This window comes from Coffea eugenioides, chromosome 11 (genome assembly GCF_003713205.1).
Source record: "Coffea eugenioides isolate CCC68of chromosome 11, Ceug_1.0, whole genome shotgun sequence".
Classification (NCBI taxonomy): Eukaryota; Viridiplantae; Streptophyta; class Magnoliopsida; order Gentianales; family Rubiaceae; genus Coffea; species Coffea eugenioides.
In genome coordinates this window covers 50,323,168-50,350,464 of record NC_040045.1, presented here as the reverse complement: position 1 = coordinate 50,350,464, position 27,297 = coordinate 50,323,168, and the positions used below count along the sequence as shown (strand labels likewise).

Below are 27,297 nucleotides of genomic sequence, written 5' to 3'. Positions count from 1 at the left end.
CAAAGAAAGTGGGGGTTGGATGATGATCTTGAGTGCATTTTTAGTAGTAAACTGCAACGCACCAAAGGTTACAGTAGAATTTTTCAAAAATATCTATAGAAAATATGTAGTAATTTATATGGACCCTGGTTATACTTGAAGGACATTTATTGTTTTGTGATATTTTGGAAGTCGTTTAGTAATACTCCTAGTCTTTTAGTTGATGACAATTAGTGCTTACTGCCTAGTTTTGCGGAAATTTAATTTTACAATACTGCTAGCATATAAAAAGTACATAATGAAAGCATATTTGGCACATATAAAAAGCAAAATTACCTTTATAAACAATGGAAACTCTTACTAGCATTTCATAATAATTTTTTTCTGTCTCACTCTTCTCACCTCATTAATACAACACTAAAATACCCTATAACAAAGACTTATAGAGTACAACACTAAAATATTTTTCTGTCTCACTCTTCTCACCTCATTAATACAACACTAAAATACCCTACAAAATACCCTATAACTTTGGTGTAGCAGAGTTTTTAGAGTATATTTTGAAATATTTTTAGAAAATGTTTTGAAATATTTTTTATTGGCACTTTATTATGAGATATTTGGTAAAATTTTAAAAAAAATTTAAACTAATTTTTAGATTATCTTTTAGAGTACTTTATTGTAACTTTTATTGTATTTGAAAAACTAGTTTTTGAAAAACACTCCAAAAACAGGAGATCCAAACAAAGCCTAATTAGTAATTAAGAAACTACTAAATAATTATTGCATATTTTAAATAACTAAACTACTAAAATTTGACTTTCTATGCGCATGTGCATGTGCATGTGCATCGATTCTGTTCATAATTGAAAGAAACATCTAAAGACTTCCATTAATCATTGCTCATCTTGCATGACTCTTTGTTACTAACCATTAAGTAACATCTAAAGACTGTTATACTAACCTGCTGACAGATTAAATTGGCTTTTTGTTCGTACGGTTATATTCTCACCATGGAACTGATACTCGGAATTTTCAAATCTAACCATTAAATTCTTCCATGTTTCGCCACTAACAAATAGGTCATTTAGCTAACCCTTTTATCATGTTTCAGCATTGAAAAGATGCCCAAGCTTGTTTACCGAGTTGTACAATATGTTAGTTAAAAAAAAAAAAAGTTAAGAAAAAAAGAGGAGTCGTTGAAGTTGTAGCAATCATGTTCTTAACTTTGTATACATTGATGCTTGAGTTAAGCTGGTGATACTTTCAGTTGCAGTAACATCAACTGTTAATACCAAGAAAACATAATGGCTCCACAGTCCATAGTCCACAATTTTCCAGTTTTTATTCAGATCTGAATTGACTGCATACGAGGCATTCTTTATCATTTCCTAGTTTCAACTTTAAAGTACAGTATTAATCTATACGCAACTGTGCCAGAGTCAATGCAGAACTTCCATTACTAAAATTATTTCTTGTACTGTTGTTTCTGGGTGTAATCAGAGAAAATAACTATGAATTGCACTGCTCTGCAGTTTTCTGCTCCTTATGTCTCACATGCTCTGCGTAAGAAAAACCTCCAACTCTCACATGCTAATACGTGTTTTATTATTTGTATTTGGTTTTGTGGAGGCACTTCCAATACGTGCCGTTATTAAAAACTCGAGTGGAATGTTGGCTACAAGTTCTTTCTGAATCTGATCTACTGCTGTGTGTAATTCCTTGGTGGCTCCTTCTCCCTCATTCTCTCTTTCTCTGGCTTAATTAGTTTTCCTTAAAAATGAAGTTCCGAGCCATTGAGCATTCACTAAGGAAACATCAAACTAGAAGAAAAATACCAAAGATAGCCTCGGTTGTAGCCCTAACTATTCTGTTATCAGTTATCTCCATTTATTCCCCTTCAACACAATTCCATACGAAGAGAGCATCCAAACTTCCTTCTGAGTTTGATTCTGCGGAGGAACCAGTAAAGCCAACTGCTCCTTCGGGTGCCCTTTTGGAGGCATGTCGTAATGAGCATGATGGTTCTGAGCCCTGTAACCACAGAGAAACAGAAGTAGAGGACCAAAAAGTAACAAAAGCGGACGAGGAGGAGCCACCAAGACTAAAGGGAGAGGAAGTTGAGGTTACAAAGTCAGCAGAAATAGAAGCACGGGGATCACAAGAAGAAGAATACTGTGACTTATTCTCAGGGGAGTGGGTTCCGAACCCTGAGGCACCGTACTATACCAACTCTTGTTATGGAATTCAAGAACATCAGAATTGCATGAAATATGGAAGGCCTGACATAGAGTTCTTGAAATGGAGGTGGAAACCAGACGGCTGCGAACTGCCCATATTCGATCCACGCCAATTCTTGCAACTCGTCAGGGGAAAGTCTATTGCCTTTGTCGGAGACTCCGTGGCAAGAAATCACCTGCAGTCATTGATGTGTCTCTTGTCCAGTGTAAGTTAACTATCACCTCTAAAAAAATTTGCTAATTCAACGTATTGTCCGAGATCTAATTTATTGTCCAAGATCACCAGTATCACCTCATTGTTACATCTTGTTTTCATCAATATCAGAAGATAGGATCTCTGGAAATAAAAATAATAATTAAAAGAAAAGTTTGTGAGGCTTTACGATGATTGGTGGACAGCAGGCAAAATATTTGATCGGTTGTTGCTAGTTTCCCTGAATTCTTCTACGACTGAGATTAAATGCATCAATGTCACCTTTGGCATAATATACACGTATTAGTACTGAAATCCTAATTAGCATTGAAGCTAAAGTGCTACCTAATTTCATACATCAAAGAAATCATTGCTATCATAGTTCACTACAAGTAAAAAAATGTAGTGCGTTTCACAGACACCCCCCAAAAAGGAAACCCTTTTTTTGTTGTGTGTGTGTGTGTGGGGTGGGGAGAGAAACTTATTGTTGTCCCATTTGATTTTGTGTAAATTAAACTTCTCTCCCTATGATCAGATGGAGAAATTAAATCTTTTCACGTTATTTCCAGGTGCTTTATCCTCGAGAAATTTCAAAGTCAACTGATGAGAACAGGCACTGGGAGTACCAAGGATACAATTTTAGAATGTCAATCTTTTGGGCTCCTTATTTGGTAAGGTCAGTTGAGGTAACTGGTCCCAAGGACAGGACCCGCTCTTTTAGTCTATATCTTGACGAGTTCGATGAAAATTGGACGACCAAAATTGAAGAATATGACTACTTTATCATCTCCGCTGGCCACTGGTTCTTCCGTCCAACCATGTTCTACGAAAAGGGCAATTTGGTCGGCTGCCAATATTGTCCACAGGAGAATGTCACTCGCTTGACAGCATACTTTAGCTATCAAAGGGCTTTGAGAACAGCATTTAGAGCCATTAATAGCCTGCAAAATTTCAAGAGTGTAATATTTCTGAGGACATTTGCCCCCTCACACTTTGAAAATGGAACTTGGGATAGCGGTGGAAACTGTCCTAGGACCAGGCCTTACAAGAGAAATGAAGCCGTCTTAGAGGGATATAATTTAGAGTTGTACAAGATCCAATTAGAGGAACTTAGAATTGCGCAGGAAGAAGGAAGAAGGAAACCAGGATTGAGGTTTAGGTTATTTGATGCAACGAAAGCTATGCTGCTGAGACCGGATGGTCACCCCAGCGTGTATGGCCATTTGGCTGGTCAGAAGTTGGAGTTGCCCAGAGATTGTGTGCATTGGTGTTTGCCTGGACCGATCGACTCGTGGAATGATATTTTGCTAGAGTTATTAAGGAGGGAGTTACGTAATTAGCAGCATTCTGTCGATCGCTGAATGAAAAAAAGAAGGGATATTTGAATCTAAGACGTCTAAAGTTTGAGGTCTCAAAGTCGGACAACTCCAATATGGATCCCTTTGATTTTATGATCAATGCTTTCATTTATCTTTACTTTTTAAAGCTGTGGGTGGTTCCCTTTTTCCTTTCTCTTTGTCCGAAGTTGGCAATCCGGTGGATACACATTGAATAACGCCGTTATTACTTCAAAGATTCCAGTAGTACAATACTAAAACACTCCAAAACAAAGATTCAAAAGTAATTAAGAAGAGATTAAATAATTATTCTATGTTTTAAACAAATAAACTACTAAAATTTGACTAGAATAATAACTTCTAAAGTAAAAATAGGAAACGTCAATAATTAGAAATAAATGAGAGTCACAAGTACAATACGCAGGTAATTAGAACTTTTTCTTCTTAGTATATTTACTTATCTAAAATTAGCAAAATACATATGGTAACTTTTGTTAGTATCCTCTCTGTTGACGAGTGAGCGGTGAATAAGGTATTGGCCTGGGGTGTAGAAGTATGTGCATGTATGATGCCGCATGTTGGCAGTCCTCTTGGTTTTCAAAAGTTAAAAAATGCCAGTTTCTTTTTTTCTTTTAGGAAAGAAAACTTTCATTAATGCATATCAGTTTTAGCAGCTTTTATAATGGGGGTGGAAAATTATCCCAACATACAAATCTGTTCTCGAAATTTAAAACTAACTTAGCGAGCAAATGAGCTGGGACATTTCCAATTCTACAGGCATGAACCACATTAGATTTTATGGAATCCTTGAATTAGGTTCCTTACTTTTTCTACTAAATGCCAGTTCAAGAACTGGTGGTGTGGAACTCCAAAGATGGTTCAAAACCTGAGCTTTTCTGTGTTCATAGACCGGAAAGAGGTGAGAGATGGGACTTCAGTAAGGAGAGTGCTGGAGGGAGGGTTTTAGTGAAGAAGATATCAAGAGGATGAGGGACAAGATAATTGAGAGTTTATTCCCAGGTTTGTGTATGCTTTTCCCAGCGAAGGATTGGGCAGTGACGCCAAAGATGCCTGCGACATTGCCGTTGAGGGGGTGCTACAAATAATATTCCAAAGGCCACGAAAGCGTCGTGGCACTATTTCAAGATAGCAAGGTACACAAATTTACGTACATGATTTTTTTATTATAAATATATTTTTTATTTTACATACATCACATTAATTTAAAAATACTCATATTCGAACACGCTCATCGATTTGTATTTCAACGACTAGAACAATGTACCATGCCCATAAGTTAGCTGTTTCAGCTAGGGCTTCGTAACTTTTCTGTTAATAAGAATGTCAGTTTTGCATTGGTGTCAGCTAAAAAAAATTTTTTTTTTTTTTTTTGGAAAAAGAGCTTTGGCGGGCAATGGACGGCGAGTAAAGCCCAGTGTTCCAGAAGGCTCACAAAAATGTAAAAATGACCAGGAGATGTATACTTATTGGGGCAGACTTACCTCAAGCCCGTTAGAGAACTTTGGGCCATGGTCAGCCTTCGTAATTTGAGGCCGACTTTTTTGTTGGGCTTCATCATCAGCTCAGGGCTACAACCCAGTATTTGAAAGAGAAAAGACACGCGAGCTTTTGCATTTGATAGTCAATTTTTTTTTTTTAATTTTTAAGCTCCAGAAGGCTTGGTTAAATTAGTGCTTCAACGAACGTCACATAATAATATTCTTCTTCTGTTGGTCTGTGGTGTTATGTTTTCTGTTCTGACAAATCATTTCCAGCCAAAAAACAATTTCTCCATGGGTAACTTTTTCCTCAGGCAGATCACACTTGAATGTTTCGTCTGCATTTTAATGAAAGTTTTCCAACTCACGTTAAAGATACAGAGCGCCTCAAAAGCAGAAAAAGAAAGAAAAGAAGAGCGTGGTGGGGATAAGTGGTAAACATTCAATGCTTTGAACAAACAGCGTATCAGAGAAGAGGAGGACGTATTTTTAAGCCCACGTCCATGTCCATGATGTTTTTTAAGATGGAGTACAATAAATTTTTTTTAATTCCTCCTGAATTTTGGTAGTGTAATCTGTAATTTAAGCCATAATTTCAGGAAATGAGTCGACCAAAGGGGAAACACCCCACGCACTCACGCCTTCATCAGCGGGGCTCCAGAATTTTCTTTGTCAACCCACAGCCGCCGCCCACCGGGCGAAGTCAAGTCTTCTTTTCGAATAGTGCATTAACTTCTTATAGTAGTAGCAGGAGTAGTTACTATTTCCCCCAGATCCGTTGGAAGCTACAGAATTGCAAACAAGTACAAGTCCTATCCTGTGGCGCCAGCACAGGAGATAGTAAATATAGTACCAACCGGATAATTTAAAAGGACAAACTTAGTCCCGAGATGGATGACAAGGGTGGCAAACCCCTCGTTTAAAGCTCCCTTTTTCTTTTTCTTTCTCTTCTTTGTCAACATAGATATTACTGTTCCAACCTTTTACCAAACTAATTTTCCTGCGCATATGCACCCCGACCCAAAAAATATACAAGACGATAGAAGGAATCAAACCTGACCACAAGGTACCAAGATCTAACTAGACAATCCCAACACCAACCGAACCAACTCGGAGGAGGAGCCTCGTTTAAAGTTCCCTTGTTAAGAAAAATTTTACGACTATTTGAGAAAACAAGAAAAATAAATAAATAACTACTAAAGGATAAGACTTGCGTGCTCTTTACGGCGGGTTTCCTTCCCTCCCTTTCATTGCCCAAGCAAAAGAACAAAAAGGGGGTAATCACCAGTCCTTCGATTTCTAATAAAAGAATATCAGTCCGAATAAGGAAACTTACCCTGCTAGTACCATAGTCACTGGGTAGTGATTGAAGGTTAAACTGGGGGTGTTGGAGAGGGACATTGCTGGTGAATAATTAATGGTGAATGAGCACATTTCATTTCACTTTACCCCCAAATCTTCCTAAAATCTTTTAGTTTTAGACGACTAACGTGTGTGCTGGACAAAGTAGTAGAGAATCGATCGTCAAATGCATGAACCAATAAAACTATACCTTGTCTCTGTCGGTGGAAACCTCCCTCACGATATCAGAACCCACATCCGCCCTCAATCACTCCCTAGTCAGTAGCTCCCATACCTGCTAACATTTCCACTTCTTTCCCACCACCACGTCCAAAAAAATTTATAAGAAAAATGCTTCCGGCCTGCTCCAACAACCCAATCTCATCATCATCATCATCATCTTATTCGTCGGACCTCCATAATTTAAAGAAACCCAAAACCCCTGAACACCACCTTCCCATGAAGAACGCCACCACCTTCAATTTCCTCCACACCCACATCTCTGCCAACCCTCGATTCTGGCTCTTAGCCGCCTTTCTCTCTGCCCAAGCTCTCATTCTTTTCATCACTCGTTCTGCACCGCTCTCTCTTTCCCCTAAGCCCCCAGCAACGAACCAACCCCATTTTATCCAGCATCGCTTCCCTACCGAAAGTGATGTCCGTGACCAACGCAGCAACAGGCCTTCCATTCCCGATGACCCGGAATGCCAGTCCGGCAGGGTCTACATCTACGACATCCCTTCTATGTTCACCAAGGACTTGGTGCTTTCCGAATGCAACGATCTTCATCCGTGGAGATGGCAATGCGGCATTGGTCCCAACGACGGCTACGGCAAAGACGCCGTTGAGCTCGCCGGAATTCTGCCGGATAATTTCGTTCCGGCCTGGTACCGTACCAACCAATTCTCTTTAGAACTTATCTTTCACTACCGCATGTTAAACTACAGGTGCAGAACTCGGGAGCCAGAGTCTGCTACGGCGTTCTACATGCCCTTCTACGCTGGACTGGCGGTTGCCAAGTACCTCTGGATCAACGACACTGCCAAGCGTGATTGGCATTGCAATATGTTCCTCAAGTGGGTCAAGAACCAAACCTACTGGCAGAAGAACAAGGGCTCGGATCATTTCATCACGCTGGGCCGCATCACATGGGATTTCCGCCGGTTATCCGATCCGGGAAGAGAGTGGGGCTCCAGCTTCCTCAACTTGCCGGAGATGGAGAAAGTCATGCGCTTCAACCTGGAGAAAGCCCCCGGGATCGACCTGGATATCAGCGTACCTTACCCAACTGGATTCCACCCTCACTCCAAGAAACAGATCCTCCAATGGCAAAGCTTCCTGCGCAAACAAAACCGCACCAGTTTGTTCACGTTCATCGGGGCCTCACACGGCAGCTTAGACGACGATTTTAGGTCATTACTGCTGAGTTATTGCTACAACGAGTCGACGGCTTGCCATGTTGTGGACTGCGCCCTGACTCCCTGCAACAACGGTTCGTCGGTGGTGTTGAAGGCTTCCTTGAGTTCCCATTTCTGTTTACAGCCCAAAGGCGATAGCTATACGAGGAGAGGGGTTTTTGATTGCATGGTGGCAGGTTCAATCCCGGTGTTTTTCTGGAAGAGAACGGCTTATGATCAGTACCAATGGTTCTTGCCGGGGAAACCCAAGAGTTACTCGGTCTACATAGACCATGAGGACGTGAGGAAAGGGAAGTCGATAAGGAAAGTGTTGGAGGGGTATAGCAAAGAGGAGGTGAGGAAGATGAGAGAGAAAGTGATCGAGACTGTACCAAGTCTTGTGTATGCTAGGCCTAAAGATCCGTCAGAGAGTATTGGAGATGCTTTTGAGATTGCCGTTGAAGGTGTTCTCGGAAAGCTCAGATACGAAAAAATATGGAATGAAGAGTGGAAAGATGACGAAGATGATGAGAATGTACTGACAAGGTAACGATCCTTTGAGAACTGTTATCGTTTCGCCAGGTGCAAATATACAGTGGGAGTTGAGGAGAAACAGAGAAAACCATGCCTGGATGGGATTATCCATACCACCTGAATCCTGCTACTTAGATTTGCAATATTCACAGTGACGGTAGAACTTCCATAGTAGGTAGTCGCTCCTGTTAGTTCTGAATTTTACTTTAGTCTTCTATAACGTACACAACCAAGGCGTAGTGAGTCGGAAAGATAATAAAATCACTAAGGAGCTGGTTATAGCTTCGATGTCTTACATCACAGCTCAGCCACCGCAGGCTGCTGGTTTGGTTTTAGATTTATATTTATAATAGAAAAGATGGGGTAGAACAGAATATCTTTAGATTGACAAATCTTGTAATGTCAGCATTTTTACTTATGGCGAACAGCAGAAAAGGGTAAAACCTTGGATAGACCTAGTCTTGTAGGTCTAGTGACCCATACTTTGTCAAGTCTTCAGAACTTGAGTTAAGTTGGTGAGATAATGTGACAAATTTTGAGCCACTAGATTTATATAGACCGAATCTATCCAAGCGTTCAACAAAGAAAATTATACCATACGTGAGAGCTCAACATAGACTAAGCTCATCAACTATGTCTACTTCAGATTTATGTAAAGGTTGCAACGCTTTCTAATCTTGAATTAGACATGAAATGAATCAAATTCCGCAGCACAAACATCCATCCAACTACATGACGAGCAATTTTAAATTTTCAACAACCAATGAAACTAAAAAGCTAGTAGTATTTAGACCTAAAAGGCTAAAATTTAAAAAAAAAAAATTTAGAGTCTATCCAAGGGAACTTCTCTAACTAACTATTCATGGTTCACTCTAATCTGTACATGACTGCTCGCCAATTACCTCAGAGCATATCAGTTTCTGGGTTAGACAATGAAACCACACATCTACATGGTAAATCAACCTTGAAATCAGTGAAACTCTTCCCCCTTCCAGACTATGTCCATGACTTTCAATTGTGAATTAGATCATCTAAAAAATGCTTCATCCTACCTTCTGAAATCCAAAACGCAAACTACGTTATTGGCAAAACAAGCAGCAATTTTATCACCTTCCTTGTTCCAGCAGACTTCGAATATGCCTCCATTGCCAGTATATCTTTTGATAATCTTGCTTTCTTTCAGGGACCAAATGAGCACACTCTTGTCAAGAGAGCCACTGGCCAGGTACTCACCATTTGGGCTAAAAGCAACAGAGTACACAGGTTCCCTGCCAATCCAATCAAAATGCTGCTGTAGTTATACACCCAGATGCACAAGTATGTGGTCAAAAAGCAAGAATCAACAAAGATGTTTCCCCCACATAGACCTTTGAGCATTTCTAAAACAAGGTAAACTCATCAGATCAATAAGCTAGTAACAATTAATCTCTAAAAACTCAAAAACTTTCAAGAATTGAACAATTTTATAAAGATGAAATTTGTTTTACATTTAGAAGGTAACTGATCCAAGCCCTGGAAGTCAGAAACTAATACTTTAGAAACATCTCCAATATATTCAGACTGTTAGTGGCATGCACTATATACCCATGCTTTAGATCAGAAGGTGAGATAAACTGCAAAGAGCCTGAGTGATTCTATACCTAGGTAAATTGCCTCTAGGTACACAAATTGTAATTGTTCCAAATTTCTCCTTAAATTATCATGATATTTAGTGAACTCTCTACCCAAAGAACAATGTGATTATGCGATACAAAACATTAAATCCCTATTCTGCTTTGTAATGCCTGCACCTACAATGCAACAGACAAAAGATTTTAGAGGTTTTGCACCTGTGACCGGTCAGGCTGCAGAGAAGTCTCCCCTGTTCAACATCCCATAGCTTAACTGTTGAGTCAAATGATGCACTGCAGGTGGGAATGGGTGAGCAGATTTTATTCTACAAGTCTTTGCAAGAAAAATAGCACTTTTCATCCTAAAACCACTTCACCTAGTTACTTAGCCCAATAGCATATTACATATAAACAAGGAGAAAAACAAAGAAAAGTCAAATAATATATAAAAAATAGGTTGGCATTCATATAATCATAAACTGATCTACTGTCTGCAGAAGCTAGTGCATGTTTCTTGCAAAGGAACAATTCCTTGACCAAGATCCGATTCCACTAACTCTAGTGTATGAATGATAATTTTATTTTTCAATAAATCATATTCGAATACCAAGTAAATAAACTGATTTATCTTAATTTAGGCCCTTCTCAGGATGCCTAAACATTTAAAAATGAAAATAGTTTTATATGGCATCCCCCTTACTACACTCCATCCATGAAAAGATGCCAGCTGTAATCTCACTCTGGACAGATTAACAATGCCGAAGGATAAATACATGGTTAACAATGCCAAAGGATAAATATAAGTCCCATTATTTAAAATAAATAAATAAAAAGCCTAATGTATCTTATCAAACCACTCTTGACCAGACAGAGTGAATGCAAAAGTCCTAAACTTGCATTTGAGGGTGGAAGCCCATTAATCATCAAATAGAGGGAACAGGACTCAAGAGCCCAAATCAGGCTTCCTGACTAAAATTTTCACCAAATTCTTTTAAAAAAAGCACCCCATAATTTCTACTTTAAAAAGGGCATTCCCCCTGTGATGCGCGTTTCAGGAGACACAGCAATACAGAGAATGAGATGCACTAAATGGAAATGCTTTCTAATGAAAAACAATTTCCATGAGCTTCTTATTTTAAAATTGCATTGCGGTTAATAATCATCAGCATCAGACAACGTAGTTGATAATTGAAAATCATGAAAAGCTACAAGTGCACAGTATAACCATTTAAAGCAACCTTGCCAACAATAACGGCAGATTTGGATTATTTGTGCCAGGTCCGGTGGGACTCCATCTGATAGTATATATCTCCTGTAATTAACAGATGACACAAATGAGATTCAAATGGAATGCAAGAGCTAAAGAATGTGAATTTTAGCAGAATTCAAAAAGAGTAGTACTTTATCATGTTCCTTAAAATCATGAATGCACTTGTCCTGCTTCAGGCTCCATATCTGCAATATGACTCCCACGCCGTTGAAGAGAATATCGGAATATCTTACAGAAAACGTGCAAGTCTATGTGTATTTTTGTTGGGGAACTTATAAACTCACACATTTCGCATGAAATACGCATGTATATTACTTAGCTGTATGGGATCATAACTTAAGACAGTGCCATTCCTAAGCAAAAAAAAAAAGACCCTCGACTAAAGGTTACAGAAAAGAATGAGGCTACAAATATTCTAACTGTGTTGAAGAGCTTTCTAATTTCATGACAAATGAGGAAGCAAAGAACACATTTATCGAGGGAAAAGGGAGCCATATTAAACCTTTGCAGTGACATCATCGGAGCAGGATGCCAACAACGTACCAGTTGGATCCCACTTGAGACAATTAACTTCACCCTGAAATCAAAATTGTCGAGGCAGAGGCATCAGCTTCTTCAAAAGTTTTATGCTACGCTTACCTCCATCTGATAAACCTCACAGTCCAATCAGAATACCACAAGAGCAAAGCTAAACAAACTTCCAAAGTTAAGATTGCCTAACAAAACTGGCAAGCCCCAACTAGAAAACTGAAACTGCTAGGCAAACTTTGAACCTTTTGTAAGATTTTCTAGGCATTGCAACAATGATAATAAGTCTGAGATTTGTATAAAATGCAAACATGACCTGTAGTAACTAGGAAAAACAAATTCACAATTGCAGGGGCCCAAATTGTGAGTGCAAACCTGATGATCAGAGAAGGTTTTTATTGGTGAAGTCTCTCCAATCTTGCACACATAGATCATATGGTCAGTGGAGCTGGTTGCAAAAGAAACATTATTTCTCCAGTCAACATCTAGTATTGGGCCTACAAAGAAACACATTTAAAGGTGTTGGCAATTATGCTAAAACTGCTCCACAAAGAAATGATTTCTCAAGGACAAAATTAACAACACAGCACCTGAATGGAACTCAAACTGTTGTTTGAATCCCTCAGTTTTTACGTCCCATACAACTGCAGTCTTGTCACAGCTTCCAGTAACAATATAGTCACATTTCTTGTTCCATTTCAAGGAGAAAATGGGTCCCTTGTGTCTGGTTAAAGTACTTTTCAGTTCACCTGAAAGCGCAGGATTATGTACACTTACTATAAGCTTGAGACAATTCCAGAAAGGCAAAATTAGAATCTAAAATTCTAAATGCAATATCTTGAACAGAAAACAACATAAAGAGCATAATTTCCACTACCAATGACATAACAAAAGGACCAGCCAAATATCTCACCATCTGTGCTCCAAATTCTAGCTTGCCCATCATAAGATCCTGTTGCTAGCAGCGTCCCATCAATCTAAGAATGAAAGCAGAAAACTGACTTAGGCATGAGAATCCAGGTCTTGAAGGTTTGGAGCATATAGGAACAAACAAGTGAAGAACAGGCTAAAGTGGGAATAAGGAATAGAAGATTGTTTGGTTTATATAAGCTTTTAGTTACAGACAGTAAAGCCTTTCCAAAGACATAATCATGAGTCCAGATAAGTCACCAACCGATAGCAACCAGGAGGTGCCCTTGAAAGCAACCCCTTCTAAGAGAAATGTAATAGATCACTAGTCTAATTTGACAGAGAGATTTTAACCCAGTATAAAGATATAAAAAGGTATCCCTGGACCTGAAAGTCACTCTGTGGTGCCTACTTTGCTTGCATTACTCCTCTTTCTCAGGGCATTAAGTAATCAATTAAATTGATAGGATGTTAAGCAATAACGAGAAACCAATCCAAAAAAATTTAATACTCACATTCCAATCAATAGCTGTGACATCTTTGCTTTTCTCATTTGTTTTAGCTTTTACATGCAGCAATACTATTTCACCAGCAGGACCATTTTGTGAACTTGATTGATTGGTCCCATCACCAATTCTCCAAATCCGCGCTGTTGAATCTCCAGATCTGGTTGCATAAAACAATCAGCCACAACATAAGAAGAATTTCAATAAGGAGGCTCGGAACACTGCAAGTGTGGTTGTTACCGTTACCAATGATAATTCTTACAGCTGTGCAAAGGGTACCCTATGTATACACAGGAAAAGACTCTGGTTTAATGAATTAGATGATTATTTGCCAAGCTAAGTTGACCCCAATTTATTTCAAGAAGAGAAAGATAATGAAAACACAATTTTAAAATTTGGAAAATATTCATCCAAAAAAAAAAGATAATAGAAAGCCACAGAATAGCTGTAAAAGAATGGCCTAGATAGGACTTCCCCAATGTGGATGTGCAGCCGATAAGTATCAACAGTAAAAATTGGACTCTCACTGTGCAACCAAATAAAATTTGCTAAGAGCTACACAGAACAAACTCTAGTATTTTACCTGAAATTGCAAAAAAGACACAGGTAAATTTATGCCTGCAAGCAAAAGTTGAAAAGTAACTACATTATAATATCATTTCCTAAGCCAGTACAAGTAGCTGTTTATGCTGAAAACTGTTACTCACAAAGGGAGGAACTTATTTAAGAAACTGCTTAAAGGGGGTCTAACTATGGAGTCCCCAACAAACGAATAAAAAGTTTCCCTGTATAACTAGTGTAAGGCATTTGCCTGATATTCTAAATTCTTATTGGCACTATACTGTTAAAATTAGTTACTCTTCTTTGAATACAAGCACCTAGTTTGAAACAAACAACCAATCCCAAGAAAAGTCTTCAAATTAAGTACCAATATTTCCAAGATAAATTTTCTTCACCAATTTTGTTCCTTGTGACTATAAGCAGGCCAACTAAACATGGAGACAAACAGCTAATTCAGAAACTACTACATGAAAAGATGACCTAATTCAGCAACTACTACTTGAAAAAATGACCTAAATCAGCAAAAATTAACTGTCATTTCCCTGCCATAGCTATAGAATACAAATGACAACCTTCTCCTAGAAGCAAACTGACAACTATAGCAATATAGCCAGTTAACCAAAAATTGATTCAACTTGAGAATTATTAGGAACTTAAATAAAGACAAACATGTCACTCCAATACAAGTTCTGAAACATGAAGACCCACCCTGATGCAAGGAGTGAACCTGACGGGCTCCATGCACAAGCACAGACCTACAAAGAAGAAAATCACCAGGACTGATATGAAAGAAATATAGAACAAGATAGTAAAATTGCAAACATGAAAAATTCAGGAAATAACAAACCTCAGAAGTGTGGCCTTCCAAAATCGTGACATCACAGCTAGTAAGTTCAACAATTTGAGATGTAGAGGTGGTAGAGATTTCCATTGGTTCTGGTCCAATAGCCAATCACAGAGAAAAATCACTTACAGATAATTGACCAGCATCAGAAAACAGCAATTGGTGGGAAAGAATCCAAACTATGAAAATCAAACCTAAGCAGGAACTAAGCATTTAATATAAGCACAGTTTCCTGAATACTAACATTTGACTGCCTAATTGTGCTAACAGAATCCCTTTCTATTTGATAAGAATTACAGAAAATTAATCAATTAGTGTGGACAGATTTTTGACCATGCAAGAGATGACGTGTCTGGAACAAGAAAGATGCCAATCCAAATCCATGATTTAATTATTAACGTTTATCCAAGGCCAGAATGTGGATTAAAGTTAAATACTAGGACATGGTAAAGAAATAAAATTTTTTAAAAAGATTAGATAAAAAACTAACCATCTAAGTAAAATATATATAACTTTCATGTATAATTTAAGAAATGTGGCTCGCACCAGGTGAGTAAATGGATCAATCTACCAGGTTCAATTTGAAAGGAAAATTTCCACAAAAGCATAAATTGTAGTATGAATAACTATACATCCATGGCAGGATTGAATCAGTGACCACAGCACCAGAAAATGTCAAGGCAACAATCTTTATGCAAAGAAAATGTACAGAAAAATCATAAATCGTAGTATGAATAACTATAGATCCCTGACTGTATCGAATAAGTGACCATGGCCCGACAAAATGCCAAGGCAACTATCTTTAAGCAAAGAAAATATAAGAGAAAAGGCAAGAGAAAACTACAACATTTTGCCTCTAAGTTGCAGCATAGATATAATATCAAGATATCACATGCACTTGACTAGTCTTCAAGTATCAAATCCACATCAAATTAACATGCAAAATCCCAAAACCCAATGGAAATGAAGAAGTTTATGCAGCTTTACCCCCAGAAACCCCATTTTCTTCATTTCTAACATTTTTCTGGTCTTCATGATTGGTATCAACCTCTTTGTCATTGTGATAGCTATGCTCCTTTTCTCTTGGCTTCTCTTCTGTTCGCTCTGTCTCCTTTTCACGCTCTCTTTTCCTCACTTGTTTTTCCCTATCTTTCACCAGCCCATGTGCTTCTTCATGTTGCTTATCCAATTCTTTCTCCTTTGTTTTTTTCAGTTCATTCTTTCTCCTCTCCTTTATTGTACGACGCAACTCATAAACATCCTTTGTGATGAGATCGAGAGGTTGTAGAAATGAAAAATCCTCATCCACATCAGAGTCAGCCTGCAGGCTTAAAACAAATTCTATATCAAGCCAAAATGACACATTTATAGATCCATCCAACTTAAATTAGGAATTGATAAAGAAACAAACAAGTGCAGTGCAATCCTGCAATCCTAACATTACTCAAGTTTGCTTCCATCTCTAAGTACTGAAGTCCTTTTTGTACAAAAGTGACAAGTGCTCCAGGTGGAACCAAACTGCCATCAATCTGGCACTTGTTGATACATGCCTCATACCCAAAAGCAAAAGCTGAATGAGTAAAACCTGCCAAAAAGTATAACAAGTGACAAAATGTACAGACAAGAAGAGAGAAAGAAGCGTCTATTGCAATCCATGAGAAGAAGAAAAAAAACAACACGGACATTCTTCTTTGTCTTGACTCAAATAATCAATAAGTTCCACCTTTTTCCCAAACTTGGCTCCTGGAAAATCATGCCATCTATTGTGTATAGCAGAGAGTGATCCTGTTCAGTGTAGATCCCACTAACTACAAATAATAAGATGTAATTTAAAAAACTGAACTATATTTTGCTATCCCATTGCACTGATCGGGGGCAGTCATAGTGACTTAGGGGGTTAGTGACCAAGAAGTGAATTATTTATACCAAATATTCTTCTTACGGTTAGATCCAATCTCTTGGTCCCTGCAGAAGGTTTGCTATTAAATTCAAAATATGCTAGAGATTCCTCTGATCATTTAGCATTGTAACCAGTTTCCTCCTGTCTAACTGAGCCCTGGTAAATTGTACTAGGTTGATGCCATGCATCTCGACAAGACTCTGGAATATGGATCAACAGATCCTGACATGTAAATCCAGTGAGGATATTTTACTGTTCACAGTTACAAACAACACTCTGTCTGAGCACCTTAAGATGTGTTCCTATGACAAACAACAAGTCCAAAACTGACGAAATGACACATTTTTTTTTTAACAATATTAAATGGAAACTAAAAAGTAATTATTAAACCATTACTATTAATTTTGTAATGTTATTGCAGATCACTTTTTGGACATTTAAGTGATCAAACACTTTGACTGGTATCAGCACTCAATACATCTAGCTGCATACAATAATGGCCATAAAGCCGTCACAGCTGCATTAAATCCTATAAGGAAAAAAAAAGTTGTTTGATAGATTGGAAATCCATTTCTATCTCACAAGCGTATATAAGAAAAAATTGTATTTGTAAGGATTGCTTATGAAAATTCAATTTTGAAAAACTTGGTTAACAAATTGAAAGGATACTACTATGTTAGATATTCTGAAAAGAATAAGCTACTTTGTGAAAGTACTTTACGGGGCTTTAAAAAAACACCGTCTTCATTTAAAAAATAAGATAAAACTAAACTACAATAGCTTAAATAAGTTATCAGCACCATTTCCACTTCAGCTATAACATGTTCCAGCTTAGCAAAGAGAAACCTCTTTTCCTCAATCTTCCATTTTTTTTCTCATTTTGGGCACAGACAGAGGAGGGATGCGTGAAATTTCTCAAGCATTTCAGAAGGGTGAAAAGGAAAAAAGACCCAGCCAGTACCTATCAACCAATAGTAAATCACTCTGAATTAACAGTCAATTAAGGCCTAATCCTTTATTTCCCCCCTCTTTTATCCTCTTTTCAAAGATTAACCCAAAAATAAATCAAATTATAGGAAATTAACAATAAAGTTCTTTACTTTTCTTGATGTGAACCCAAATGGACCTCCCAGAAATACTAACCACAGCTAGACATGCCCTAATCAGAAACTTTAGCACAAAATTTCACTACAAAAAGCTTAATGTGGGCGTCATTTACCCAACCATAATTGAAAAAATTAACAGCATTACATGCATGACATTACAAAAGGAAAAGAAAACCCACCGAAAAGAAAAGAAAAACGGGGAAAAAAAAGAGAAAGAAACACAAACCCTAGCATGCTGAAAACGCTCCATTAAACTAGGTAGGGAGAAAAGATATAGACCTGACTCTTGGAGATAACGAAAGATGAGATAATTCAATTCAACGGAGGTGATGGAGGCCATGCTAGCAGAGCCCCACCCGAAGTTGACAATGCTGTTGCTACTTCAGGATCATGTGAGACCTAAGCGGCTTGGTTTTCAGCGGAAATAACAGTTGGTGGCTATTTGCCGGTTAGAAAATTCAGGTGGACTGTTACGCTCTTGCCGTTACCTCAGAGGCGCGACGGGAGGGGGTGTGGAGGTAGAGAATAGGGAAGATGATGACGTTTAGGGAGATATTCTCAACAGCTGAGCCAAACAGCTCCCTGAGTCCTGATACAATACAGACAGGGTCGTGAATAGCAGCAGTGCTCTTCCTTATCCAAATTCTACACGATTTTATTTTGCTCTGCGGACTAAGGGGAAAAATAATAAAAAAAAAAAAACGCAAAGTGTTTAAAAAAAAAAAAGAAAACCTATTCTGCAAATTTCTTTGTCACAGACAGTCTTAGCTATTTTCACTTTCCCATAATTAACTTTTCCTCTTGTCAAAGAAGTCACTGGTATGGTATGGAGATTAAATTAAGGTGATGCCATAAGAAAATTCTCAGTAGGCTAGTGATGGAATTGGACGGTAAAAGGAAAAGGGAAACAAAAATGTCCTTAGTAGTTAGTAGTATTAAGCGCAATTTTTTTTTTAAAAAAAAAAGTCTTAAAAATAAAAAGGAAAAAAATTGTCAGTCTTATATTACTTAAAATTAAAGGTTACAGAAGAATAACAACAGTCAAGTGAATTCATTCAAGGGAATGAGTTGGGTGAAGCACTGGAAGAAGTGTAAATGGGAAATCCGGATTCAAACCCTCCCACTTACACAATAAAAAATAAAAAATAAAAAGTGGATTCATCTCAAGTAAGAAATAATTAAACATAAGAATGTTTAGTTTTGCATGTTTGACATTTGCTAGTATTGCAGTGCATGCAAGTGACTTCTTAGTCGTTTCGAATGGTTTGCATCACCATCAATGACCCATAAAAATTATACTCCAAGGACTGTAAATCGAAACTAGAAAAATTTTGAGTGTATGATTCGGAATTTGGAGGAAAAAAAATCTAAACCACTAATTACCCAATACTAATAAAGAGATGTAAATAGTCGTGGAGGATCGGTAAATACGTGACAATAAGCAAGAGTTCAATTTCGTTTTGTAACAAATAAGTGTTGGTGGGGGTGGCCAATTTGACGACAAGTGTGATTAGATTGCCTGTTTGGGGAGAAGATAGAATATTCAATTACATGTTCAATATATATTTCAATATATATGTATATATTGTTTGTTGGTAATTACATGTTCAATTTACTTGGTGTACCAGTGAAAGCAAACAAAAGTCACTACACCATTTTTCTTTTTTCTATTTTTTCCGGCTTTATTGAAGAAAGTCCTTCGAATGTATTGTTATGTTTCTGGAACAAGAATAATGTGTAGCTCTTTCCACAATTATTGCATGTATACTAGTTTATGGTAAAACTTGTACACACCATTAATTGAATAAATATTTGTATAAAGATTTATCATATTTGCAAGATAAGCACATAAAATAAATGGAACAACCGTACTATAAATTTCACATATTGTTATAAACCACCCTGAATTGATAAAATTTTAGTGAAAATAATTTAAACTTTTACGAATTATTAAATAAGGAAAATCATTTGAAACATCTCAAAAAATTCGCCAAATGAATTTTTATACGTCATTCACTTTTAAAATATTAACTTTACATCCCTTATAAATTTAAGTTAACAAAATTTAATTTCAACCTAAATTTTTAACTATTTTTTAGCCTAAAATCACTACATGATCCATACATATGTAATCATTTTTCATGTACAGTAGCTAATCTATGACATTATGGGGACTTGGAGAGATACTTGCTTGGACTTCATATCTTTATGTCACCGCCTTAAAGCATGTAAGAATCTCAAAAGCACGTGATTGAGTTTGAGCTCGAGGAAGGAATTACTCTTTCCTTTCTTTAGACATTTTTCTTTCTTCTTACTTTTGTTTTTTTAAAAAAATTCAATTTCCAATCGAAGTAGTTTTTTTGTTATGATATGAAACAAATGTATACGTTAAGGTGTAACAAAAAAAAAAAAACAATTTAATTGAATATTCATTGCCAAAAAAAAATAATTTACTCTCAGACTTAACTGCATTGTTATCATGAAGAACCCCAAACACAAGCTCATTCAGATGGTTAAGCTCAACATGCTGCTCCATATATGAAAATTGAAGACTATTCATCAAAATGGCGTCTATATCATCCCATAAATTGCCTAGCATCTATTTAGTTTATTGTTGAATCATAATGCACCTATTTATTAGCTATACCCTTGAAACAAAAAAAAAATTAAGTGCTCGACGAGGAGGCTTGTAAAACAACCTTCTTGTTAATCATATGGCGATCTTTGCACATGGCCTCCAATGGCTGAGCTTTGGATGCCTCCAGCCAAATCAATTTATTCCTCGATAATCCTTTTCCAATCAAAACTCTGAATTAAATTGTTAAAGATCCAATGCTAAACCGACCGACCACCCTATGCGCCAGGCCAACACCAGTACAAGACCTCCTTCCTAGAGGTGGCAAAATGGGTGAGATGCACGAAATTTACTTGGGTTTGAGATGGAATCGAGTCATATGGATTTGGATCCAACCTTACCCATATGTATTTTAAGACTAATTTGGGCGGGATCACTTTGAGATGAGTTTAGATTAATCCTGCCCAATATTCAAATCTATTTTCTATATATTTTTTCCTTTAATTCATTTTTTATTTTTTATATAACTTTAATATTTTTTATTTATTAAATTTTTTTAGTCTTATTGTGAATTTATATTTTCATGAATTCATTTTTTCATCAAATAGGGAATGTAATGCAATTTCCGACAAAATCATATTACCATAAAAAATGATCTTTGAGTTAGCAAGTAGTAGCATTGGGTAATCGAATTAGTCCACCGAGTCTGAATAACATTGATTTACGCTCTAGAATGATCAATAATTGCTTAAAAAAGACATAACATTTTGGTAAGAATACACATATCTTTTCCCTGGATTAAATCAAAAGAATGAACATTTTGGTTTATTCATATATGAAGTTGATGTTTTCACTTCCTCAAAAGCATGAAAACAAAATGGTTAAGGAAATAGCTAACAAGAAAAAAAAACATGCAAGTGCCTTATACTCAGGATTCCCACCAAAAATTGGATTAACAAATAAAGAAAAAGATAGATATATAATCATATTCCAACAGATATCAAGATGACCAAGGCACTTAGAATGTTGAATATTTATCCTCATCATTGTCCAAGAATAGCATGTCTAAACTAACTGAAATGCTGAAAATTCTTGTGAATAATGACTAGAAAGACTGCTAGATTATATTCGCTGGTATGACTAGAAAAACTATTAGAGATAATTTTTGAATAAACTAAATTTTTTGGTGAGATATTTGGACCCAATGGATAACCAAGTATTTTCCAAAATTTCCCATCAATTAATGGATATAATTAAAATTTGTCTCATTTTAAACCCAATATCAAATTACAATACTCATCCCGTCCAAATTCCCCACCGGCATGGGTGGCCATTGGGAGCCACCTCTACTCCTTTCCCTTATTAATCCAAGAAAGAAAGCCCTCGAATTTATTGTACTCCACAGTCCACAAATGTTCATCGCCGGTAGTAATAAAAAAAAACAAAGAAGAAAAAGTCTCATCCATACAATCTCTCTCCAATAATAGTAGTATATAATAATAGCAATAATCTGAATTGCAGATGAATATTATCATAAACAGGGTGAAAAGATGAATCCAACGGCAGATACCAATCCAAGACCATCTAAGAGCTCTCACTCCGGTCGGGTTTGGAAGACTTGCATGCAACCTAAGTCAAAACAACAGGTTAACAACATAAGATACCAATCCGTGTTGTACTAACGTTAATTAATTTTAATAGTATATGTTTCGTAATTCTACGGATTTGTCAATTGATTAGCAATAGCATTTCAGCTCGACCGCACCTGATGGTTATCAAGGCTGGGAATCCACTCGTTCGTTGCCGGGTTGGTTTTGAAAACCACCTCTCTAATTCCTCCGTGATTATTCTCCAGCCGAAGATCATAATCATTTCCGTTGATCTCGCTCGCCACCTTTATGAAACCGCTTCCCGTCTGGCCAATAAAGCACCACTTATAATTAAGCTTTAGGCAATATCGTCACTGCACTTTTTTAACACCCCAAAAAAAAAAATTTTTGCTATTACAAAACAAGATCTTCTGAAGAAAGGCAAACAGTGCATTGACTGGACCTTATGGTGCTGTTTGTCAACGGAATCCAATTCTTCATAGTAATGGGTCTCCATGAACTCTTCTTGCACCACTGGGCTCGTGCCAAATAAAGTTGCCTACAGAAAAAAAAATCATGCATCTTTGTTCAATATTTGAATATTAAAATTGAAAGGACATAAATAGAAGAGGCCCGCCGCCCGGGGGGGGGGGAATCATGAGAAAGAAGCAGACATGAGATTGAGATTGAAGAGATCTAAGCTTGTCCAGCTCCGGGACAGCGAAGCCGTGTTGATCAGGGACGTAGGATGTTATTGGTGGGGTGGATGTAGAATCCGATTCGCTTCTATTGGGCTTGGTGGGTCGGTTGGGTGCCAGGGACTCGAAGTGGGCTCTGACCTGGTTGGTGATCTGTTGTTGCTGATCTGCATCTACCACCTCATCGCTCCGGCTAGGTTTGGTCACCGTCGGCTGTCCCACCATGGTGAAGAAAGGGAAGTCTGAAAGACCCAGCTGATACTCTTTCTGGTGTTGAAAGGAGTTGAGGGATAGAATGAGAAATTGAGAATACGATGATGATTTAGAGGGAGCAGGCTTTCTTTTACCATCTGAGTTGACGAAAGTCATCTAATTTGTTTAATACTGCAATGAGGTAAATACAATGGGAAGTGTGGGGGTAAAAGTGGTATCAAAATAGTTTATTGAATTTTTCCTAAAAAAAAAACATATAGTTTATTGAATTTTCAATGGGTAATAACTAAGCCATGGACCCAAAGTTACGGATCTAAAGTTTGAATAAAAGTAAAACTAGTCCCAAATATTTCAGTTTATATGCACATGTAGTCCTAATGACGAATTTTATCAATTACTGCTGCATCATGGTCAAGTGTCAATAACTAATTTTTGAAAAAAAAAAATCAATAAAATTTTTTTAGCCATAATCTATAATAAAATATGACTAATTACTCATATATTGGTTACATGACTACTTAGCCTTTAACTTTTTTTTATCAATTGAATTTTTGTATTTATGGATTAAAGGTTAATTACTCAAACAATCGTCATGCAAGTAATTAGTTCTTTTCTACTACAAATTATGGTCAACAATATTTATTTCAAGTTTTTTAAATTCTTTTTTAACAAATTAACTGCCAATACATAATAGCAAGTGACTAGATTCCGATATCAATTGGTAAAAATAAATTAATAAGATTAAATGTGTTTAGAGATTAAAACATTTGGAATCACATTTATTTTTTTAGAACTTTGGAGACTAAAAGGGCTCATTTTCGAAATATTTGGGATCAAAATTGCAATTCTTTCTTAGATGAAAGAGAAAATTGAAGTTTTGGTACCAAATATTTGCAGATCCACAATTTTAGTTCCTAAAGTTTAGACGAAAGCAAATTTAGTACTGAATGTTTTAATTTTTAAGCACATTTAGTCTAATTAACTAGTTTTGGCAAATTATTACCGGAATCTAGTCATGAGAGTAGTACATGTCGACAGCCAAATTTTAAATTTTCTATATATGACGGCTAAATTTTAATTTTCTATATATATATATAGCAAAAAAAAAAGGTGGTGGCCTCAATCTATAATTAAAAGGCACTAATTAGTCGTTGAATTGGACGTACTTATTGTACGTGTCGGAGGTGGCCTAATTAGATGCCTTCAATTTGGTCCTCTTGATCAAAGCCATGTCAGTACGGAGGTGAAAGGCAGGTTTGGTTATCTTGATTCGAAGTACTTTAGATGCCTTCAATTAACTCAAAAATCTGATGCGTATTCTTTTGTCGTTGTACTTCTTGAAGTGCTTTGTGCAAGGCCAGCCATTGATAACTCACTTCCCAGGCAGCAAGTAAACCTTGCTGACTGGGGAATGTCTTGTCTAACGAAAGGAGAACTTCACAAAATCGCTGACCCTCTACTCTTGGTAAGATTAACTGGAATTCATCGAGAAGATATGGGGAAACTGTTGAGAAGCGTTTAAAAGAATGTAAAGTTAATAGGCCTAATATGGTTGACGTGTTGTGGGATCTTGAGCATGCATTGCAGCTTCAACACACTGCAGTTCCAGAACAATCGCATGAAGACGGCAATACGGATATTTCATACAACTCGCCATTGCCAGTAATTCGTCGCTTGCCTTCTCACAGCATTGCCATCAGTGAAGATGAAATGGGTTCAGGTACTCATCTGACAAAAGTAGCACAAATACTAGATAGCGAGGTGCTCTCTCAGCTATGGATGGATGATGCTAGATGATGTTGTGAGTTATATGTGATTGCCGTCTACTTTGTTTTATCCGCGTAGATCTATTGCCTGTTCGAGAAATATTTTGAATCCTTCCTGTAATGGCATTAGTAAATTTTTTCTGTGATGCGGAATGCAAGTCGAGCTACCAAAAGCTTATTAATTAGTTTAGCAATTCTTAGGAAGGTAATGAGATTCCGCATATTGGTGTTGGCATCTCTTTAACAGCTTTGACTAAAAAGTTAGAGACTTCTTATGGAGATAAAACGAAAAGAATACTTCTGCTAATACATGGTTGTAACCCAAAAGAAAAAAAAAAGAAAAAGGATTGTTCCCAAATATCTAGTTCTGATAATCGCCATTGCAATGTGACAAAGATAAAAAAGACTCATCAGCAATTGCTTGCTGGATAAGGGCTGTTACTTGATAAGAATTTTCTTGATTCATAAGATGGAATGCGTATAACATGCAGCAGTTGCATTGTTGGACTCTATGAAATGGAACTGGAAAACATCTTTCGTCGGTAGACTCCAAGTAGAAACAAATTTCACTTGTGCCCATTGCCCCTTCGATTTGGGCCAGAAGCGAGGGAACGCATTCTGGATCTCATGCCAAAGGGGCTTCTCGTGCTCTCCCATGGTTCAGAAGATGGGCATAGCTTGGCAGATTCCCGGGGAACTTCGGGGCTTGCAGTCTCGTTCCCTGCTGCACAAGTCGAAAGAAGAATTCTAGAGTCAATATAACATGGAAGAAATGTGCATTGAAGAGAGACTAATAGAATCAGCATCGCCCACATGCCTCTCATGTTTGTGTTTGTCATTCTCTCCAGCTCTTGGCTCAATATGTAGCGTCAGCTTTTGGTGTTGAAGCTGCGGAACTGGTGCGCATGGCATCTCTATGGTCTAAGCCAGTTGTGCCCGAGATCTTGAACTTGTCATGGTCGAATAAATTTCTCAAGGACGGGTGAATTAGCTTTTCAGGGTGGGACCTTATCATTCCGCTCTGGATTTTCGGTCGGTAATAAGATTGAAAGCAATAATGCACCTTTTAACTATTTTGTGTTTGTCAGATCATTGAGTTTTCTTCAAGTTTGCTAGTAGTTAGTTGCCCTGTGCGCTTCACCTTTTCCAGCACCGTTGACTTTAGATGTAGCCAGTGGGAAAGTATACTTTATTAGCAGTCGCCAGAGGGGAACTTGAACATTTGCCCTGTCCGTAGTAATACCATAGTCATGAATTCCAACAATTTTGTTCTGGTGCCTGATCTCCTGAAAAAGCAGGAGCAATCTGATTTTCCTTGCCTTTTCCAGTTTGTTTCTTTCCTTTTCACCCATTACCAGAACAGGGAGGGTAGAGAAGCACGCATTTCTCTTCCCACCAATTCTGATCATGTAGTAGATTTTTTTCTCAGGAACTAGCGGTATGCTTCCCCTGGCTGAAGCAACCAACAGTAGTAATTAAGTCTCGATGGTGATTGGTGAGTGAATATGAACTACATTCCCTGGGAATAATTCATCTCAGAAGCAGTACCAACCATGTTAGCTGCACATGTATGTACATGCATGCATACATGATACGACTGTGCAGATTACCGCCGACTCCATCTTCGGTGGAACAATTATACATAGATAAATAATTGAATTGAGTGAAAGCGCTACTATTTCTTCCCTTCTAGTTCAAGTTGATCTCCTCCACAAGATTAAAACGTAACTTTGAAGGTGTTCATCGAAAGTCATATTGCGGAGTTAGAGATAATGGCTTGTGACTCAGACGGCCAGACCCAAAAAAAAAAAAAAAAAAAGAAGCCCGGAGATCAAAACATTAGCGTTCAAGTTCGCATCGCATGATTCTCTCTGTTGCTTGCTTGCATTTTTCTGTCACGAGCTTTATTGCTTCTTAACACTCTAGTGTGGTAGTAGTAGTTTTTAAGAACAAAAATGATTTCTTCCATTGTAAATCGTTCGTAAACCCCGCGGCATAATGCATGGAGATTGTACAACTCAAAAACACCTGCATGAGGCGACATGATAAAATCAAAGATCTCGCTGCCACTTTTTTTTTCAAAAAAAAAAAAAAAAAAAACTCTGGCGCAACTGCATTTCTTTTCATCAGACCTTTCCTATCTGTCTTTTCCCTATTTTGTTGTTGTATGTGTACATGTTAAACAACATATTCTTCTTCTTTTGCTCTGTCTTTTTTTTTGTTTAAAATTGTTTCACTAAATTGTTAAGAAATTCTCTCCACAAGTTAAGGTTCACCGAAGGCCAAAGGCTTTTGATTTTGATGTCAACTGTATGGATCTGTAATGCGTGTGTCAGCTTTCAGGCGAGGCATGCTCTCATGCTTGGAGAGTTTTATCAGACTCGTGAGCCTAACAAGTACTATTGATGTTTATAACAAATTATCGTCAATTTAAGTTCAAAATGGTCATCTTACTTTGATTATGGATTTCTTTAACTGGTGTGCAATTAGTATTTGTTAGTACACTTAAATTTCAGTATATTAATAGACATATTTATTGCACCTTGCATTTTAGTTTTTTTGAATTAAAATTATTTATTTGCAAATAAATCTTATTATTATTAGAGTAAATCTTATATACACTGACGATATATACACCATCACGGTTAGATATATGATAAATGCAAAATTTGAATTTCAAATTCAAATTCGAATTATGTATC

The 27,297-nt window shown here is 37.2% G+C and overlaps 4 protein-coding genes across 4 annotated transcripts; 2 read left to right on the top strand and 2 right to left on the bottom strand.

Annotated features, from left to right (window-relative positions):
• Positions 1-1,759: 1,759 nt before the first annotated feature.
• LOC113752837 (protein trichome birefringence-like 19) lies at positions 1,760-3,752 on the top strand. Its single transcript, XM_027296887.1, has 2 exons — positions 1,760-2,425; positions 2,982-3,752. Exons 1-2 carry the CDS (start codon positions 1,760-1,762, stop codon positions 3,750-3,752), a joined length of 1,437 nt encoding a protein of 478 aa, XP_027152688.1.
• A 2,775-nt stretch (positions 3,753-6,527) lies between these two features.
• Positions 6,528-9,002, top strand: LOC113754235 (xyloglucan galactosyltransferase XLT2-like). The gene has a single exon (XM_027298607.1). It carries the CDS (start codon positions 6,941-6,943, stop codon positions 8,534-8,536), a length of 1,596 nt encoding a protein of 531 aa, XP_027154408.1. The 5' UTR covers positions 6,528-6,940; the 3' UTR covers positions 8,537-9,002.
• Positions 9,003-9,173: 171 nt separating this feature from the next.
• On the bottom strand, positions 9,174-18,360 carry LOC113753398 (WD40 repeat-containing protein HOS15-like). The gene is made up of 14 exons (XM_027297538.1): positions 18,034-18,360; positions 16,188-16,333; positions 15,736-16,069; positions 14,752-14,840; positions 14,613-14,659; positions 13,353-13,503; positions 12,842-12,905; positions 12,519-12,677; positions 12,304-12,425; positions 11,903-11,977; positions 11,532-11,585; positions 11,369-11,442; positions 10,350-10,424; positions 9,174-9,788 (listed from the first exon to the last, which is right to left on the bottom strand). The coding sequence occupies exons 1-14, from the start codon at positions 18,092-18,094 to the stop codon at positions 9,569-9,571; spliced, it is 1,671 nt and encodes a 556-aa protein (XP_027153339.1). The 5' UTR covers positions 18,095-18,360; the 3' UTR covers positions 9,174-9,568.
• A 3,453-nt stretch (positions 18,361-21,813) lies between these two features.
• Positions 21,814-22,919, bottom strand: LOC113753983. The gene is made up of 4 exons (XM_027298276.1): positions 22,593-22,919; positions 22,382-22,477; positions 22,095-22,244; positions 21,814-21,958 (listed from the first exon to the last, which is right to left on the bottom strand). The coding sequence occupies exons 1-4, from the start codon at positions 22,839-22,841 to the stop codon at positions 21,914-21,916; spliced, it is 540 nt and encodes a 179-aa protein (XP_027154077.1). The 5' UTR covers positions 22,842-22,919; the 3' UTR covers positions 21,814-21,913.
• Positions 22,920-27,297: the final 4,378 nt, after the last annotated feature.